The following is a 21,379-nucleotide window of genomic DNA, read 5'->3' on the forward strand; positions in this document are numbered from 1 at the left end:
CTACGGGCGGACGCTCTACCACTAGACCACGGAGGCGGTCTTGATATCTACGAATAGTGCAAGGATATCTGCGTAGTATGGTGGCAGATGTACTCGCCAACCTGTGGTTAAGCAAACGCTAAAATGAATGTCACAAAGAATGAATGACACCTGGAGACATAACTGATTTTCAGTGATCCATCAGTCAGGTATACCCGTACTTTGCTCGTAGACTTGTGGTGTGTGTACACCCTCTACAACACACACACAGGTAATATGTTCAGGTATTCATCCCGGGGAGTTGAGAATGCAATTTCCATGCATACTGGTCCGTAACCAGGGTTATTAATTGATCGCGCGTAGGCAACAAAACATGATTTGCAAATGAGGGGAGGAGAATGTTTACCCCATTCGCGAACACTGGTGTCATCTCTGATTTTCAGTGATCCATTTATATCATTTTCACCGCTACCTTGCCTTTTTAGGCCAATGCGATCTGTTTCGACTGAAAGCCGAGAGTGATCACTGTGGCGTTGACGTTTTGAAACAAATGTGGAGGCAGACTTGAATGGACATATCTGTGACAAGACAAAAAACAATACAAATGGTCCTCAGTTACCTACTATATAAATAACAGATCAATTTGACTTGCCTTTGCATGTGTTTGTGACTGCCCAATACGCAAGACAATTATAACATTGACAGAAAAATCCATCTACGTACATAATCCTTGTCTCATTTTGTTGCATTAACCTTAATGCTAAGGCATGTTAGGTATTGTTGATGCCACATGTTTCATACCTTGTATTGCCTTTTTCTGGGTTAACCTCTGCATTTCAGTTTGAAAATGAACACGTGACAAAAAATGGGGATCTCTGGATTGAATTTGCTAAAAAATATATGTTTGGCGTTGCTAGTTATATACTCTCTTATGGCTTTGTTTCAGTTTCGGATGGTATTACCTTACTGACATAAATCTGTGTGGGATAGTGCAGATAATAATTTCGCATGGACATTATTTTTTTCACCAGGTGGAAGTCTTGGTTAGAATAGGTCTTATGCACTCTATTCTAGTTGTATCCCCACAGTAGATCTAAATTTGTTCCTAGCAACTAATGCTGGTCGTATCCAAGAAGATATTCCGGACCTATGCTGATAAAAAGGAGGGCTTCATGGATGGGACGATCAGGTGATTTGGTTGATTGCGTGCCATCGTTCTCCAATGAATTATTATTGACTATTATTATTATAATTATTATTATTATATATGACTCGATTATTTGCAGGCCTTCGTTATATAAACGGAATATTGTGGCGTTAAGCCAAAAAGAATATTTTTTAAAATCTTTATTTCCTTTTAACAATACACCAATCAGGATAATCAGTTTTTGGGGTTATACAGAGTTTGTTTGGCAGGTATTTTACCAGCGTTGCAGTTGTCACTTGTACAGCAATATCTGCAAGTCGTGGCTGACGTCAGGGTGGTTGGGTCAAGGTCCACACACTCGCTCCTGTCAGATGTCTGCTGATACCACTGCTTGTCGCATTCGTTTTGATTGACGCACCTGCAGAACGACGATTTCGGTTAATTTCGAGTAACAGTTATTGTTTGGCACTGTGACGGAACTGAACTTGTATTGGTTAATCAATAAAAACTCGCTCTTTTACAAATCGGACGTGGGACGGCAATAGAACCATGCAATAGCTGCTTTCGGTCATTATGGCGGCCGAAACCTGTTACAGAAGGTTCATGCACAATGTGTAACCTCCACTTAATTTGTACTCCAAACTTGAGTTAGTGAGTGAGTTGGGTTGAACGCCGCTTTTAACAGAATTCCAGCTATATCACGGCGTATCAGCTTAAATGTGGGAGGAAAGCCCGAAGTGATGCAGGTCTTAGACGTTTACCACTTTGGTGAAACCCACGAGCACGGGTATGGTGCTGACAAACCTAGAAACATAATCGGGGCAAACCAGGATTCAAACCCACAATTATAGGTTTCTGGCGTGCCCAAGAGACGCAACTCTGCGGAGGGAATTGCGGCGCCTCAGATTAGACCATCCTTCTTTCATCTTATTATAGTCATGCAGTGGGAAGTCGTGGTCAAAAATGGTCCACAGCAACCTATGCTGGTCCAAAGAGGCAACTAAATGGTCAGTTTTCTGTGACTTGGTTGGTTGCATGTCATTGTACAAAACCGCGTGGATCGTTGATCCCGATACTTACAAGTCGCCGCTTTCAGCTGTAATATTGTGGAGTACTGTAATCAAGGCCAGTGGTTGTATTTATGTCTATGTCTGTTCACTGTTGCGGCGTAAAACAACAAACAAACAAAACAAACAAACATACTAAGCACACTCGTTCACTAAGATACAAAAACAGTGACTGTGTGATGGTTGCCCAACAGCATCGTCAGAAATATCTCACGTATATCGGGAGTTGCATCTGGACCTCACAATACAGTGTGTATTACACAGCGGAAGTGAGTTGGTTTGTTGGTTTGTTGTTTAACGCCGCACTCAGTACTATTCCAGCTATATGACAGCGGTATGAAAATAATCAAGTCTTGACCAGATAATTCAGAAATTGACATCATAAGCATCGATCCACGCGATTGGGATCGATGACATGCATCAACCAAGCCAGCGAGCCTGACCACCCGATCCTGTTAGTCGCCTCTTACATCAAGCACAGTCGCCTTTTACGGCTAGCATGGGTTGCTGAAGCCCTATTCTAACTCGGATCTTCACGGTTCCAGCGGAAGTGAGCTCCCTTGTCATCCGGCAATGATGCCGCAGAACCAGATATCAAGCACTGTAACCAGCAGATTCCCATTCTCCTGAACTAGACTGTTAGAAATATTGTTGATAACACTACGAAATATGGGCATACCTTTTTATATAGTTGGTTGTGCCATCTATATGTTGTTCAATGTCAGTCATGCAGAAATTTGCCCCAGCTGGACACGGGGCTGCATGAGGTATATATATTTCCGGCAGGGTGCAATATCTACCGTCGTCAACGCTACCACACTGGTAGCAGGTACGGTGTACTGCTTGAGGTGCCTTAGATGTGTGTGCAGCAGTAGAGGTAGATGCAGCCGTAGATGTAAGTGTAGTAGTTGTAGTTGCAGCAGTAGATGTAGGTGTAGTTGTAGGTGTAGTTGAAGGTGCAGCCGTAGATGTAATTGTAGTAGTCGGTGTAGCAGTAGATGTAGGTGAGGCAGTAGAAGTAAGTGTAGTAGTTGTCGGCGTAGCAGTAGATGTAGGTGAGGCAGTAGATGCAGGTGCGGTTGTAGGTGCAACAGTAGATGTAAGTGTAGTAGATGTAGATGCAGCAGTAGATGTATGTGCAGCAGTAGAGGTAGATGCAGCAGTAGATGTAGATGCAGCAGTAGATGTAGATGCAGCAGTAGATGTAGATGCAGCAGTAGAGGTAGATGCAACGGTAGATGTATGTGCAGCAGTAGAGGTAGATGCAGCAGTAGATGTAGATGCAGCAGTAGAGGTAGATGCAACGGTAGATGTAGGTGCAGCAAAAGTTCTAGGTGCAGCAGTAGATGTAAGTGTAGTAGTTGTCGTCGTAGCAGTAGTTGTAGGTTTGGTAGTAGCAGTGACAGACGCCTGGGGTGTCATCCCTGTGGTTCTAGTGCCTACAATGGAAAATAACTCGAATATCAAGTGACGGTGCCAGTGTAAGCTACCTACTCATAGCCCTGTGTATATGGATACCAGACAATACAGCGATTGACATCATGAGCATCGATCCATGCTATTGGGATACGATGACATGCATGAACCAAGTCAGCGAGCCTGACCACCCGATCCCGTTTGTCACCTCTGACGACAAGCAAGCATGGGTTGCTGAAGACCTATTTGACCCCGGATCTTCACGTGTGACACTGTAAGAACGTGTTATAGTGCTCTCCATGTACAGCGCTTAAGTCTGCGCCAGGTTAGAGCCTAACTCTCTTATTGAAGATAGAGATAGAGAGAGACAGAATGCATCGATAAAGGTTCAAATTTCGCAGTCTTTCTGATGCTTTGTGTAACACAATGGACGATGCCAGTTTCCTCCCTTGTTACATCACTTAATGCAAAATCGGAATGTGTCATATTCAGGTTGCTGGGTCTCTGTGTTTATGGGATTTAAATGCGGAAAGAAGCAGACATATTCCAGTATGAAACACTTTCATTCTCTTCATAGGATACTTTATGTACAGTATATGATGATAAAGTGTGACAGGAAAATCAAACGCAAGGTGAAAATGACATGTGGAAGGTGTAAGACTGATTCGAAATATATTTAATGGTAATTAAGGTCGGATAAATCTTGAGGTCAGATACAAATACAATTTTGTCAGACCTGCTGTCTTGTAAAGCAAAACAGATGACTGCAATGCAGTTACACACGGACAATAGTTGCATTTTCGCCACATTTCTACAGAGACAGCTAAAGAAGGATAAGATCAATTACCGCAGGTGGTAACTAATATCTCCTTTGATGATAGCCTCTTTCTTTGCACCCTCAGGATATTGACATGCATTGAAATGAACAGATTTCCTAATATTTATTAGTTAAAATGTTCACTTTTAAGAGTTTATTACTTCAGTCGGACAATACAAATTATATATGTATGGATGACTGAAAGTCAGTGATGACACCAGGTGTTTGCTGAAGGATTATGTCCTGCTCTACCGGTAGCACCACCAACACAATTTGCAAAAAATCCTAAGTGTTCGTTGGTTGCCAAAACACGGCCAGGTATTAACCCGGTTTACGCACCAGTGTACACTCCAGTAGCATTCTCAACTCCCCGGGATGAATACCTGAACACATATTACCTGTCTGTGTTGCATAGGGTGTACACACACCACACGTCATCGGGCAAAGCTTTGATAAATCTGGAAGATGGCACATCTGGGGTGCGCACAGTTCGCTGTTGTCTTTACACGGAGATGCTGAAACAATAAAACACGAACATTGGATGTGTGATCAAGCAATCCGAACTGAGTTTCAAGAGACAAAAAGAGTTGCGTGACGTTTGTACGACTTTAATCAAATGCAAACGAGTTAGGACTGTTAATCGTCCGGAGGCTGGTACTTCTTCAGATTTGATTGACAGGATATGTTTTCGGTAATTGCCTCCAAACACGCTAACCCCATGAAGATACTGGTTGGAATTTGTTTTCAGAAACCCATGTTTGCCGTGAGAGGCGGCTAACGAGATCGGGTGGTCAGGGTCGCTGACTTAATTGCTACATGCTGTCATATCCCAATTGCATAGATCGATGCTCATGATGTCAATCACTGGATTGTCTGGTCTAGACTCGATGATAAACAGACCGCCGTCATATAGCAGGACTATTGCTGAATATTCTTTCAAAATACGAGGCAGTCTGCTTTAGGGGACGTAAACGGTACTCATCATACTGTATGACTACTTTTTCAATAGTATTTCTGACTATTGTAATAGCTAATACGCCCACGATAGTCATCCCTGCTGTTTGGCGGCTTTTTACCCAATTCACACAGTAACCCATTAACAGAAGAGCGGGCAATATCGTGTATGAATATATATATAACTCACCGGTTGATGGATATTGGGTTGTTGTTGAAGCTGTGAGGTGGGCGTTCTGTGTGTTGTCGGTGCCTAAATCAAACAGAAAAGTGTTTTACATGTAGCTCACCTGGATCATTCCAACTTCGTTTGAAGGAAGGACGTATTTTATGTTAAATCAGAAGCAACAACAGAGGCCATAGGACACCCATCACCATGCATGTGAGCATCGCGGACAAGTAGTCACAGTTTATGTCCAAATATGAAGTAATGAGCTAGATTGAATTTCGAAGTGACGCTGTAACATCTTGAACTTTCAATCCTGCATGCATCGATAAAAGTTTACATTTCACAGTCTTCCTGACTCTTCGTATAACACAATGGACAATGCCAATTACCTCCCTTGTTACATCACTTAGTGCAAAATCGGAATTCGTCATATTAAGACTGCTGGGTTTCTGTGTGAACAGGATTTGAATACGGAAAGAAGCAGACATATTCCACTTATTAAACACTTTCCATCTCTTCTTATGGATTTGGTTATGTACAATATATGATGTTAAGATGTAATTTACAAGAGTATTTGTATAAGGTGTTTGCTAAATCTAAACTGAATCAATTAATAACATTAGAGTTTGTTTGTAATTATTGTTCCATATTACATATACATGTAGTTAAACTAGAAATCTGACCAATGAACCTGTATGTGTACAAATTCGTTTTGACAGTACATGTTAATAGTTAAAATGCTGTTGTTAGTGTATAGTGATGATACAAAACCGGGGGAACCTGACAAATGTGAACATCTGACGCCGGAAATGATAAACCAGGCGCTTATTAGAACACAAGCAGAACTCGAGGATCAAATCGAACCAGGAAATTAAAAAGTGGCTTGTTTACAGCGAGGGGAACATAGCATGTGCATGGCGTGAGTGTGCTTACAGAGATGATTTGTTTCAAAATCTATTTAATAGTAATTGAGGCGGGATAAATCTTCTTGAGGTCAGATAAAAATACAATTTTGTCAGACCTGTTTGTCTTGTAAAGCAAAACTAATGACTGCATTGCAATTATGCACAAAAGTTGCATTTTTCGTCACATTTGTGCAGAGATGGCTAAAGAAGGATATGATAAATTACTGCAGGTTGTAACTAATGTCTCCTTTGATGATAGCCTGTTTATTTGCTCTCACAGGATATTGACATGCATTGAAATGAACAGATTTTCTAACATGGATTAGTTGAAATGTTCACTTTTCAAGTTTATCACTTCAGTCAGACAATGCAAATTATATATTCATGGATCACTTAAAATCAGTGATGACACCAGGTGTCTTCTAAAAAGGTTATGTCCTGCTCTACCAGTAGCACCATCCCCACAATTTGTTATACAAAAAGTAAGTGTTTGTTTGTTGTCTAAGCACGCCAGTTATTAACCCGGTTTACGGACCAGTGTACACTATAGTGTAGCATTCTCAACTCCCCGGGATGAATACCTGAATATATTACCTGTCTGTGTTGCAGAGGGTGTACACACACCACACGTCATCGGGCAAAGCTTATATATATCTGGATGATGGCATATCTCGGGTGCGCACAGATCGTAGTTGTCTTTACACGGAGATGCTGAAACAATAAAACACGAACATTGGATGTGTGATCAGGCAATCCGAACTGAGTTTCAACAGTCAAATAAAGTTGCGTGACGTTTGAACGACTTTAATGAACTGAAACGACAGCTAATCGGTGTATGAATATATATATATATCTCACCGGTTGATGGATATTGCGTTGTTGTTGGAGTCGTGTGGTGGGCGTTGTGGGTGGAGTCGGTGCCTAAATCAGTAGAAAAGAGAGTCGTTATCTGATTAGCTCACCTGGATCATTCCAACTTCGTTTTAAGGAATGACGTATTTATGTAAAACCAAAATCCACAGGAGTGGCCACACAATACGAATCATCTTGCTCCTGAACATCGCGGACAAACAGTTGCAGTTTATGTCCAAATATGAAGTCATGAACTTGATTGAAGTTCGAAGTGACGCTATAAGAACATGTGATAATTGTCTCCATGTAAAGAGTTCAAGTCTGCGTCAGGTCCGAAAATATTCCCATATCTCTCACGAGAGATATATAGAAAGATATATAAAGACTATTTCTTTAATTTTTAATCGATAAAAGTTTACATTTCACAGTCTTCCTGACTCTTTGTATTATACAATGGACGGTACCAATTACCTCCCTTGTTACATTACTTAATGCAAAATCGGAATTTGTCCTATTAAGACTGCTGGGTTTCTGTGTGAACAGGATTTTTGAATACGGAAAGAAGCAGACATATTCCACTTATTAAACACTTTCCATCTCTTCTTATATTTTATATATATACATCTGTATACATACTGTAACGTTGTGTCCATTGATGTACATTGACGTACATTAATTAGAAACCTTTCTTAAGGATACTGTTTGATACCTTAATACAAATTCAAATGATTGTTCTTTATAGCTGGATGAATTCTTACGTTTGTTTAACATTAAATAATACAAATGCACCACATTTATGTGATTGACCGTATCCGGAATGTTTCCAGAGAATTCCAATAAGACTTTGGATGCTTTCAAACGTGAATCCTTAGCGGATGACAAGATTGGATGAAAATCCAAGAAGTCATTTCGTAGGGCCTTTTGAGCCATGAGTTATGTACAATAAATATGACATACCAAAATGTACTTTGAAGTGTTGACTCACACATTCCCGATCTTCACAGCAAAAAATACAGTTTCTTTCATTTTCGTCATCTGTTACGCACCCAGCCGCGTTAGCTTTCGGTAGCCTCTCAATACACTTAATGAATGAAAACCAAGAGTATTGCATACATATATATAACAAGCATTCGACCACATCTCAAAATCCAGTGACATGTTTAAAACATTTTATCAGCGTAAGTGTTTCCATGGCATTTGATTGGGTTAACCAAGTAAGTTATTATTTTTACTTATTTTTTTTAAAGAGGTAACTTAAATGTTTCTTGCATTTGTTAAGGTATAGACATAGAAACTGGTGTGGACGCTTTGGGTATATTCGCGAAGCGGTTTTTACGTTCATTCCTCCTTAAAGGCAAAGAATGACATTGAAGTCAATTCTTAAACAACATGACATGGTGTGTTAAGCTGCGGGATGTGCTACAGTAGATATCGATCAGCTATACTGCCAACAATCTCATATTTAATCGAATATGCTGTGTCCGTCCATTAACACATACATGCTTCTCCTGACTGAGTATAATTCCATCCATTTAAACGCCTTATTCTTTTGTAAGAGACGATAAACGGGATCTAGCTGACTTGGTTCCTGCATGTCAACTTAGCCGAACTGCGTCACTGGATTGTCTGATTCAGGCTCGATTATTGATAGACCACTGTCATATAGCTAGGATATACATGTAGTTGGGTGTGGCGTTAAACAAGAAACAAACAAACAAACAAACAAACAAACAAACAAACAAATAAACTCATCCAACCTACATCTGTGCTGTAACCACATTGAGCGGTGAAATGACTACCATTCGTTTTGAGGTGGCAGATCTGCAACAAATGAAATGCCCTGATCACACAAAGATTTATTATAGATGTAAAAGTGCAAAGGTAAGTTGAGCTATAGGCTTTAGAAGTAAAACAGATGTTGACCCTAGTTCCATTCCACAAAGCAACATCAGCTGTACGACTGTCATATCTCTCATCCTTAAACAGAATTACGATCGTCTTACCGCTTAGATCGCTTCATCGAATGAGGATCTGATTGATAGATTAAAGCTCGTAATGCAAGTAGTCATGAAACATGCACCGCCCAAAGATGAAGCGACTAGCTATAGAATCATCTTCTTTTTTGTCAACAATACCCATAATAAGTAAGGATAATATAAGATATAAGATAGCGACGTTTCAGTGTAGGTTCTAACACCGTTATCAAGCAAGCGATAACAGTGTTAGAAGCTACACCGAAACGTCTCTCCTAATTATAATAAAGAAGTAGTTCATCCATATATCTTATCCTTACTAAGTACGGGACTGTCTGGTCCAGACTCGATTATTTTACAGACCGCCGTCATATAGCTGCAATATTGCTGAGAGTGGCGTTAAACAACAAACAAACGAACAAACTTAGTACTCGAACTCATAAATGCCTCTCAAAGAGAATACATAATATTTTAAAGCAAACATTATAGCTTTCCAATTTTCCTAAAATTGGCAAACTTTGAATTTGAGTTACAGAGCAGCATTAACGTCACTGCATTGTTCACCATAGTGCATTCTGATCTATCAATGAAACGGTTGTAACAAACTTATTAAGGTTTGACAGTTCTATTGGAAATGCTGAAAACGTTTTACATTTTTTTTTGTACATGCATGTATTAGCCAGAGACGAATCGTGGATGATCCATCTTCCCGAGGCAAGAGTGAGTGAGTATGGTTTTACGCCGCTTTTAGCAATATTCCAGCAATATCACGGCGGGGGACACCACCCGAGGCAAGAGAGTTAACTGACTATAAAAGTCCAGTTTCCACCCTTGCCGAACTAGGCTGGTATTATGGAGTTACATTTTGGCTGGACTTACGAGTCTATGCATAGTCCAATCAAATTCACGCACCGAAATCGAAATCCGGTTCGTAAACTGTCGTGCAGATTTCGGTCGATTGCAGGATTTGCAAAGCATGTGCACCGCCAACTCGTTGTCAGCAGATATTTTCCAAATCTTTTCATGTTTTTAATCAAGGTGCTCACGTGATTTGATGCATTTTAAGATCCGTTTTATCACAATATAGTGAGTGAGTACGGTTTTAAATCGCTTTTAGCAATATTCCAGCAATATCACGGCGGGGGACACCAGGAATATTATCACAATATAGATCTTGATTATCGATCAGATCGTTTTGACAGGGCGCCACCATTTTGTGTGAAGCAAACGCAAGTGAATAGAGAGGTGGAATGTCATTGGTCCTTAGGAGAGGCTTAGAAGGGACAAAACTGGTAATAGCCAATGGTGGCGCTACGATCGAGCCCAGTAATTCCAGCCAAGTTCGGCAAGGGTGGAAACTGGACTTTTATAGTCAGTTAACCCTCTTGCCTTTGGAAGATGGGATGATCAGCTGGATGATATGAAAAATAATGTATTGTGGTTGCTCAAAAAAAAATGTTTTGCTCCACCTTTCCGAGAAAAAAATTATGGTGCACTGACTGATCAAAGCATCTTTTTTTAACAAAACACCGCACGCCCTGAAGGCTACATGGTCGGTCCTTAACCTGTAAAGTTCCTATCGTATAAACGTATGATGTTCGTAGTACAGACTAAAGGACATTCTTTAGATGAATCAGTTTGATTTCACGCTCATCTCAGTGATGTTGTTATGCAAAAGAAGAATACATCAAGAAGTGTTTATCATGATTCATGGACACTTATGGCAATAGGTATCACTTGGAGGAGGAAAAACAGCATTTTCGTCGCTTTATTAAACATATTTGATCCAACTCACATCACGGTTATCGTGGCAGGCATGGTAATGATCAATGCAGATTTGAGGATCTAGCACGTTCTCACAACGAGGGCATTCAAGAGGAGCTTTATGTCCTGAAAACAATAAGACAAGAGAAAACGTACAACGATAATCTGTTAAGATCAAGGAAAGGTATTATGCCCCATCTCTGGTCACCACCATGGGGATTATAGGTTAGCATCTAGCGTCTGTATGACGGCGATCTGTAAATAATCGAGTCTGGACCAGACAATCCAGTGATTGACATCATGAGCATCGATCCACGCAGTTGGTTGGTTAGTTGTTGGGGAACTGGAGAAAACGAATGAGCCTCCAAAATACACCATAGTATCAAATGTTATCAAGACAAAGTGCAAACGTTTATTAAGAAAAAAAAGTGCAATGTGTTATTAAGACAAGAGCAAAATGTTATGCTTATGTTGTTTTATAATAAATTGTTAAAGACTCAAAGTATTTTTGTCATTTTATGACCAGAGGACGTTTTCTCTTAACATATCGGACGTTTTCTCTAAGTACAAAGGACGTTTTCTATAAAGTGGCGGCCGTTCTCTCTAGTTTACCAGCGGCTGTTTTCGCGAGGGACGTTTTCTCTATTACCCAATTGTTTAACGCCGCACAAAGCAATATTAATACGATAATATGCATCAACCAAGTCCGTCGCCTTTAACAGCAAGCATGGGTTGCTGAAGGCCTATTCTACCCCGGATCTTCACGGGTCCTTTCTAGGTTGCTGAAGACCTATTCTACCCCCGATCTTCACGGGTCGAAAAGAATAAGACAAGAGGAACTTTACAACCGCTGTTGGGAGCAAGGATAGGTATAGGCGTTACACAACAAACAAACAAACAAACAAACAAATCAAATATGCCGATTGTATTGGCTATGTGACGTGCGGTGATACGTCGATCTGACAAATACATTACGTGCATTGTATCAACATTTTCGTTAGTGGTGCAGTTGGAGGTCTTCCTGATCTTGGATCGTTTTCGAATTCGAGGCCCTCGCTTCCCCTATCGGCGGCCTGTGTAAATTATCGAATCTGGACCAAACAATCCAGTGATTGACATGAGCATCACACTACCCAAATGGGATACGACGACATGCATCAACCAAGTCAGCGCGTCGGATAACCCGATCCCGTTAGTCGCCTCTTACGACAAGCGTTTGTCGTTGAAGACCTATTCTACCTCGGATCTTCACGGGTCCATAGACAAGTTAATGGCCACTCATCAGTTACGTGGTGTCCGTCAGGTTTGTTGGTATGGTTATTCAGGTCTGCAGGTTTTGCATTGCAGAAATCAAGGCATTAATATATTACTACGTTCTACAAGAATCTTCATTCAAAATATAATTAAGTTTGTTTGTCACTGATTATTATTTAAACCAGCAGTTGAACACGAATACATCATGTTACCTAGTATTCTCTCGCTGAATATTTAGGTATGTTAAATTTCTGTTCCAAATCACTCGAACAATAATTCACTAAATGAAAATGTAATAAATAAAATCAATGACATCAGCAAGCAGAGGGTTTGTTTATGTTCATCATGGCCGGTTACACCAAAGAATATGCAATTGAATTTTTTTAACAAATGCGGAATCGGGACCTAATTCAGCATGTAAAAGATATGAATAGAATTTTGAATATATTGTTTTAAAATTCCGAAATAACTCGAAAATTCATGTGCTGATGCATTACGCATTATTATCTAATTGTTTAAAAGTTACAAAGAAATAATTGTTTCTCCGACTGTTTTGTTTGTAACAATAATTCCATCCTCATTCATAAACTGCCCGGCAAAAGAGGGTATGGATTCATGTTCGATGATGACCAAAGATGAAGCAATGAAGCTTTTTATATGCTGATGTATTAATACCAGCTTCTTTATAATAGTTATCAGTAAATCTCACCCTGCTGATATCGATATAGAACATGATCTATATAAACACTCCCAATTTCCTTTCTTGACATTTTCAAAGTAACTCCAAGCTTTTGCAAATTGTAACTCCAAGCTTTTGCAAATTGTAACATGTCGAGGTAATACAATTGCTATAGCCAGTGGTTTTGTTTTCTCTGTAAGTAAATGCATACTCACGTTTCTGTATGTGGGAGAAAGCACTAGTGATGCAGGCATTGTCCTTACAGCACTCTTTGCAGGAGTTGTAATACGTGAGATGATCAGAATGGATACACGACTGATGATGGGTTTCATGACAATCCTGAAACAGTTACACGTCAGCACCTACTCAAGGATCGATCATTGATATTCTGGGGATTGGGTTGGGCTGGGAGTTTATCGATATAATAAATTCTAGGACATCATAATTATGCTTCAGAGCGTTGTAAAAAAAGCGTGAAACTGAAATGCCGAAAAAATTACACTGTTGCAAGGTGTTTTTTTCTGAAAAACAACTTAGCCCCATAGTCTTAAACAAAAAGGTTGTGTAACTGTAACTGAAAAATATCTAATCTCGATACAAAATCCCAGCCGCTACCACCGGAATAGGAATCGTGGTTAAAGAGCCAGGAAATTTCAATTTAATAAATGAAAGACATTTTTGGGAAATTCGGGAAAAGGAGGGGTGTGTGGGGTATAGGTATTCACTTGAAACAGAAAATCATTCCTGTTGCTGTGTGTGTGTGTGTGTGTGTGTGTGTGTGTGTGTGTGTGTGTGTGTGTGTGTGTGTGTTTGAGTGGCTGCTTGTACTCGACTGGATACCACGCCGCAGTTTTACCACCGCCGTCATATAGCTTGAATATTGTTCAGTGCAGCGTTAAACAACAAACATCATGCAGATACATTATACTGCCCCCGAGCCGGCCAGTCATTGTCCTAACAAGTACCATATTTAAAATTTGGTATGACGCGGCCACGGGAACGAACCACTCTCACAGCAGACGCCCCACTACCTACACTACTACCACTATCTTACATATAAATAGAGAAGTATTCCATCATGAAAAAGGCATAATTTCTTTAAGTGGCATTTAGAAGGTGGTATGACGAACGAGGGATAAAGTTTGAGTATACAACTTCTTTATTACAATAGGTTCCACGTTTCACTAACACCGAAACGTCGCATTCGTTGTATATTCATTGAACTATGTCCCTTGTTCATGAAATAGGCATACCCTTTCTTTCTTTTAATGAGAACTTAAGATCTTTGTGGGAAAACTTACGGAATGAGCATGGACACAATCGCTGCTCAGTTTACCCCCTTCCACGGTAATGTCACACACCTGAAATGAAACATATACATTTATGATCCTTGGGATATTACATAAATGACCCCATAAAAAGGTCTTGCGTCATACATTCACTCGCTTAGTCAGTAATGTGCAAATATAATATCGCGAACACCTGGTATCATTACCATTCGATGGTGATTTATAAACTCATACTTATGATATAGTCGGAATCGTACATTCGACTGTGCTTTATGCACGGATTTCTATTGGATGTGTAAAGGGTTTTGTTGCTTCATTTATTTGAATAACAGGTGCAGCTGTTTCGCAACAGAAAGTATGTAGGTCTGTGTGTTTCCAAAGAAAGTGTATCAGTGAACAGGTGAGATGATTACAAGGATATTCTATCATGGAATCCCGAGAAGGGGCGTCGTCGCGCTTCCAAAACAACAAAAAAAGTGTCAAAATGAACCAAAACGCGACGCTTTGACCATGTATTTTAGGTCGTTGTACTTACCTGAGGTGATGAACAATGCTTGGTGGTTGTACTTACCTGGGGGGATGAACAATGCTTGGTGGTTGTACTTACCTGGGGGGATGAACAATGCTTGGTGGTTGTACTTAACAGAGGTGATGAACAATGCTTGGCGGTTGTACTTACCTGGGGGGATGAACAATGCTTGGTGGTTGTACTTAACAGAGGTGATGAACAGTGCTTAGTGGTTGTACTTACCTGAGGTGATGAACAATGCTTGGTGGTTGTACTTAACAGAGGTGATGAACAATGCTTGGTGGTTGTACTTAACAGAGGTGATGAACAATGCTTGGTGGTTGTACTTACCTGAGGTGATGAACAATGCTTGGTGGTTGTACTTAACAGAGGTGATGAACAATGCTTGGTGGTTGTACTTACCTGGGGGGATGAACAATGCTTGGTGGTTGTACTTACCTGGGGGGATGAACAATGCTTGGTGGTTGTACTTACCTGGGGGGATGAACAATGTCTGGTTGTTGAGCATTTATCCACACCATCTACTTGACTGCATGTGTTACAATCAAACTGATGACCAGCTGCTCGTTCGACTAGGTTGGAACAAAGAGGCAAAGACATTAAAACTGAATAAGTGGAGACATTAAATCATATGCTCTTTACTGACATATATACTATTCTGGGAGTTGTGTTTGCGACAGAAAAGTGAGACTACTTCAAGACCAGACGAGAATATACAGTTAATCAAATTTATTTTGATTTAAACAATATTTATTTCCAAAACAAGGAAAGTGATTGGTGAAAAAGTTAAACCTATTTAAACGCCTCTCCCAAAAGGACATTTAATAATTACTCATAATATGAATAAACTGTACATAAAATAATAAATTTCGATTAATTGTACCTACTGTCTCAAATATTATGATGCGAATATACAAGTCACACACAAATACAAATACACAAATACATAAACAAACTGGTGCGTATACCCATATATGCTTGTACACCTATACCTCTACCTACCAGCATACCAGCATATCACACATACAAACAACTATTTGATATATGACGAATTACAAAAGACACAGTCACCCCAGATTCTGGGGTATTACTGGTACCCAGCAACCCATACATGTCAGAGGTGACTACTGGCATGGATAGGGTGGTCAGATTTAGTCACTTTGTCGATAGTGTATGATCGTACCTAACAATTTCAAGGTTTGTCTAGGCTCGATTATTTACAGGCCATCGTGAAATAGCTGGACGATTGCAGAGTGTGGCGTTAAACAGACAAAGCAATTCTCAAACTCAACAATAACCACGAATACAGTGGAACTGTTTTATGTTTGTGTGACTGCTCAGCCGGAACATCACCACTCATGTATTTGGCACATGAACCTTCTGATACTCACAATCTCAAGGTGTTGACCTGGAATCATGCTTATCAGAGTCACATCAAGTGTGGCATTAGAATTAGATACGCGTTGACCATCATGTTTACGTGACCTTTGTGTGGTGTAATTTTAAGATCATAGATTTAAATTTACCACCTCCTCTACACGACCTTTCACGGAAGGATTATAAAGATATTGTAATAAGTGCCAATATTTGGAATTGTATTGCTTCTTCTTTGAAAAAAGAAGACTGGATTACACAAAGCAGGTTAGCTACTATGTTTCACATCCAGTTGAACACATGGAATTAGATTTGCGTAATAATCCCAAACGGTCTTGCTTGTTTGCTTTTACGGCAAAAAACACACTATTACCCACAGGGCGAGGCTATCGGTGCAATTATAATCGTTAATTCTCATTGAACATCACAATCTTCGACTTCTGCATTGCATGTTTTTAGAAGCGGCCTGTAGCAACATTTCGTCAACCCATTGCCGTAACACTTTACCATGACCTCTTCCGTGTGTGTGTGTGTGTGTGTGTGTGTGCTTGTTCTCGTCCGGGCCGATTGCGATTTTATAGTGCCACAGTGTACTGACTCCGAGCCGACCAGTCCTTGTTTTAGCCCCTTAATGCCGAGCACCAGGCAAAGTTACAACACGTACCAGCTGTTAACCCGGTCGGGGATCGAATCCCCGACCTTCCGCTCTCATGGCAAACGCTTTAACACTTGACCAAAATGGTGTTTATGACGTCACGGATCGTTTTAATCGACATCGTTCCAAATATAGATTGACTGAGATGAAGTGATCAGGATACCATATTTATAAACATTTTCTCACCAATGACTCAGATTTATATGTGGAACAACCTACTGGCGACTCGTCTGAATCTGTAAACTTATACCATGTGTATGTAGAATGCGTTTTTGTAAAAGAATTTTGGTTAGAAATTGAAATGTACCTAAACTCGAAACTTGCATATGATATTCATATTACCATTATGGATAATTTATTTTGCTAGAACAAAAACAACTATATTTTCAACCATATAATTCTTCTTTTCAAAAAATACATTCACCAGTCACTCAATTATGCTTTCCTTTCTAAATAAAAATATTGACAGATGTATGTAAAATAGAAATATTTATCGCAGTGAAAATAGAAAATGGAAGGAATTATCAGCCAACTTATTATAATTTCTCAGTCAATCCAGTACATGTATATTATCCATATCTGATCATGTTTTACGATTCTATGAATTGCTACACATATATACCTCATGTACCAATGTTACATTTATGTCTACTGAATTGAAATATAAATATATATAAAAAACCAAAAACCTACTGGCCACTCGTGAAATAATAAGATATTCCGATATAATCCTGGAAGCTCGGAGGATATTCTCTAAATATCAAGCTTACCTGTCACCGCAACAGTGAGCACAATACATGTCAGAAGTTTGACTCCCATGTCTGACTTACAAGTGACTTACTGTAGAATAGATCTAGGTCACTGGCAAAAGATAAACCTTGGCCTGCGGTTTCGAATTCCAGCATTAGATTTATAACAGTTATAATTTGGCGCTGGATCTTAAGCACTAACACCATCGGGTCAGTGACCCTTACTACTACACAAGGTAGGGAGAAGGTGTGGTATGGGATCAACCAATATTTTAACACATAGTGCTGTCAGTACGATCAGATTCAAATGTGATTTTGGTGTAAATCGCAGGCTTGTACTGATGCTTAATGGGGGAATATACTCCTCGATCTCAGACCCGTGAAGATCCGGGGGAGAATAGTTCTTCTGCAACCAATGCTTGCCGTAAAAGTGAGTGAGTGAGTGAGTTAAAGCTTTACGTCACATCGGCAATATTTCAGCCATATCGTGACGACTTGCCGTAAAAGGCGACTATGCTTGTCGTAAGAGGCGACTAACGGGATCGGGTGGTCTGGCTCGATGACTTGGTTGATGCATGTCATCGATCCCAATTGCGTGGATTGATGCTCATGTTGTCAATCACTGGATTGTCTGGTCCAGACTCGATTATTTACATATCGCCGTCATATAGCTGGAATATTGCTGAGTGTGGCGTAAAACAACAAACCAAACAACCAACCTACAGGGCAAGGCTATCGGTGCAATTATATTCGTTAATTCTCATTGAATATAAGGATGTTCGCTTCATGCATTATTAGTGTGTGTGTGTGTGTGTGTGTGTGTGTGTGTGTGTGTGTGTGTGTGTGTGTGTGTGTGTGTTGGGGGGAGGGGAGCTTATGCTGAAAATCATAATTACCGGAAATACTTGAAATATTTTCCATAGGTTTTATCAAAATCCTGGATGCTCTGATAGAATTTGTTTGGTGAACTGTGTATTCTCTATCTGCCTTGAAGCAGTCTCAATATTCTGTCTTAAATAAAATGTGTGTGTGTGTGTGTGTGTGTGTGCATGTGCATGTGCGTGTGCGTGTGCGTGTGTGTGCGTGTGTGTGTATGTGTGTGTGCTTGTTCTCGTCCGGGCCGATTGCGATTTTATAGTGCCACAGTGTACTGACTCCGAGCCGACCAGTCCTTGTTTTAGCCCCTTAATGCCGAGCACCAGGCAAAGTTACAACACGTACCACCTGTTAACCCGGCCGGGGATCGAATCCCCGCCCTTCTTCTCTCATGGCAAATGCTTGAACGCTAGACCACGAAGGTGTTTATGACGTCACAGAGCCTTTGAATCGACATCGTTCCAAATATAGATTGACTGAGATGAAGTAATCAGGATACCATATTTATAAACATTTTCTCACCAATGATTTATATGTGGAACAACCTACTGGCGACTCGTCTGAATCTGTAAACTTATACCATGTGTATGTAGAGTGCGTTTTTGTAAAAGAATTTTGGTTAGAAATTGAAATGTACCTAAACTCGAAACTTGCATATGATATTCATATTACCATTATGGATAATTTATTTTGCTAGAACAAAAACAACTATATTTTCAACCATATAATTCTTCTTTTCAAAAATTACATTCACCAGTCACTCAATTATGCTTTCCTTTCTTCATAAAAATATTGAAAGATGTATGTAAAATAGAAATATTTATCGCAGTGAAAATAGAAGTATTAATAGATACGACAGAAAAATGGAAGGAATTATCAGCCAACTTATTATAATTTCTCAGTCAATCCAGTACATGTATATATACGATTCTATAAATTGCTACACATATATACCTCATGTACCAATGTTACATTTATGCCTACTGAATTGAAATATAAATATAAAAAAACCCAAAAACCTACTGGCCACTCGTGAAATAATAAGATAATCCGATATAATCTTGGAAGCTCGGAGGATATTCTCTAAATATCAAGCTTACCTGTCACCGCAACAGTGAGCACAATACATGTCAGAAGTTTGACTCCCATGTCTGACTTACAAGTGACTTACTGTAGAATAGATCTAGGTCACTGGCAAAAGATAAACCTTGGCCTGCGGTTTCGAATTCCAGCATTACATTGATAAGTTATAATTAGGCGCTGGATCTTAAGCACTAACACCATCGAGTCAGTGACCCTTACTACCACACAAGGTAGGGAGAGGGTGTGGCTGTTCAGTTATAGGAAAGTGTTGCAGAACGTGGACTTGGCAGCTCATGATGTAATATCCACTACTTGTGGCTGCCAAGACTCATCATACTGCTACCAACCTGTCCGTCATATAATCACAGGTGACTTCTCTATTGTTGACAATATCAACCTTGATCGGTTATTCAAATTTGGCTATCGTGCACAGCTTGCTTCCAATTAGTATCACAACAATTCATTACGGATAATGCCAGGGCTTATGCAAAACAGTTTGCCGAAAGAGAAGATGAACATGTTAGAATGGCTTTAAGAGTCGGTTAAGTCTGTGCTTAATGTCAGTGGTAGAATGCACAAACTGAAGAAACAGAAACACTGTCTCAGCAAGCTGTCTTCGAAAGTTTTAGTTCCTGGTATGTAGCCCCATTGGCAAGGCCTCAAAGAACATAACGTAGAATTTAATATATTCATTGTTTGTCCATACTTGGTATAAGTGGCATATCAAATAATACCATATGTAAGACCAGCGTGCTAACCGAAGAAATCTGTCAAAGCGACGCATGGCCATTCCTAATTTGTACTGGATTCCAAAGCTCCGTCCAAAGAGAAGGGTCCAGCAAATGTATAACTAAATTCATCCCTCAAATCTCTTTATACAATCAAGGAAAGATTTATTTATATTTCTCCAAAGTGTTTGAGACAAATTGAATTAATACCATGTGGATTCTCAAAAACTCCAAGGATTTGCTTGAATCTTTGAATTCTCAGAAAAAAATCAATTGCAATTATGTCAAAACATTTGGTTCGTCAACTTTGTATTCCACTATCCCATACGAAAAGGGAAAAACCTTCAGTCGATGATCAGTGGGCATCGCCCCATCTATACTACTCAAAGGATGTTAAGGAACACCCATGGCATTACAGATTAACTATAGCAATATGAAAGAATCGGGTGTTTCTTAACTTCTTTTGAGTAGTATATGTTCCCCTTATGATTGTCCATAACGATTCAGAGTGACAAAACTGTCCACAAGAATGTATGAAAAGAGGGATGACTTTCCTACAGTCAACATTCGCTTTTATGTCGAGCTATAACCAACAGCTCCGGCCTTTGATGTCAACATTTAACAACGTTTGAAGTACAATTGAGCACACTCGTTCCACCAAAATTTCAAATAGTGTCATTCAACACTTAAAAGTTATTTTATCGGGGTTATAACATTGAAGGCCTTAGTAAAACTTTAAACATCTATCTATCTTTCCCTCCTTGTATCCTGGAAAAGTCCACCTTCGTGGTCAAGTGGAATGAACTGCCAAGTAGGTGATTCGATTCCCGGGCGCATCTCACCAAAAGACGTTAAAAGAATGCCTGGCGCTCAGCATTCAGGGTCTGACACAAGGACCGGAGAGCTCGGAGTCAGTATACTGTGTCTCAGTGGTGTATCCATGTCAAACTGCGGCACGTTATCTTAATATGGATAGCTCTATAAAACTAAAATGAATCCGGACAAGCAGACGCACACATACATACACACGTGTACTCGCGCACGCACGTGCATTGAGGTTGCACTGTAAGTTCCATAATCTTGGACGCGATGTTAAACCCCATTTCAACTCCCCCTGCCT

The 21,379-nt window shown here is 39.9% G+C and overlaps 1 protein-coding gene across 2 annotated transcripts; it reads right to left on the reverse strand.

Moving 5' to 3' along the window:
- Positions 1 to 1,351: 1,351 nt before the first annotated feature.
- LOC139459006 (spore coat protein SP65-like) lies at positions 1,352 to 17,654 on the reverse strand. Of its 2 annotated transcripts, XM_071240445.1 has the most exons (13): positions 17,594 to 17,654; positions 15,269 to 15,366; positions 14,278 to 14,337; positions 13,192 to 13,315; positions 11,075 to 11,169; positions 9,068 to 9,127; positions 8,264 to 8,387; positions 7,313 to 7,375; positions 7,049 to 7,165; positions 5,571 to 5,633; positions 4,825 to 4,941; positions 2,873 to 3,632; positions 1,352 to 1,544 (listed from the first exon to the last, which is right to left on the reverse strand). In XM_071240445.1, exons 1-13 carry the CDS (start codon positions 17,640 to 17,642, stop codon positions 1,361 to 1,363), a joined length of 1,914 nt encoding a protein of 637 aa, XP_071096546.1. In that variant the 5' UTR covers positions 17,643 to 17,654; the 3' UTR covers positions 1,352 to 1,360. The 2 variants fall into 2 exon arrangements, with proteins under 2 accessions (XP_071096546.1, XP_071096547.1); XM_071240446.1 differs by lacking the exons at positions 5,571 to 5,633; positions 7,049 to 7,165.
- Positions 17,655 to 21,379: the final 3,725 nt, after the last annotated feature.

This window comes from Haliotis cracherodii, unplaced genomic scaffold (genome assembly GCF_022045235.1).
Source record: "Haliotis cracherodii isolate W230 unplaced genomic scaffold, xgHalCrac1.p SCAF_13, whole genome shotgun sequence".
NCBI lineage: Eukaryota > Metazoa > Mollusca > Gastropoda > Lepetellida > Haliotidae > Haliotis > Haliotis cracherodii.

What these genes read in the sequence shown, in the direction of transcription:
- LOC139459006 (XM_071240445.1), bottom strand. Translation starts at nt 17,642, where the DNA reads ATGGGAGTCAAACTTCTGACATGTATTGTGCTCACTGTTGCGGTGACA. An exon ending in ATTGTGTCCATGCTCATTCC is followed by an intron (nt 13,316 to 14,277) that starts GTAAGTTTTCCC and finishes TAACTGTTTCAG; the next exon opens with GATTGTCATGAAACCCATCA. An exon ending in AATGTGGTTACAGCACAGAT is followed by an intron (nt 8,388 to 9,067) that starts GTAGGTTGGATG and finishes TCATTCATTAAG; the next exon opens with TGTATTGAGAGGCTACCGAA.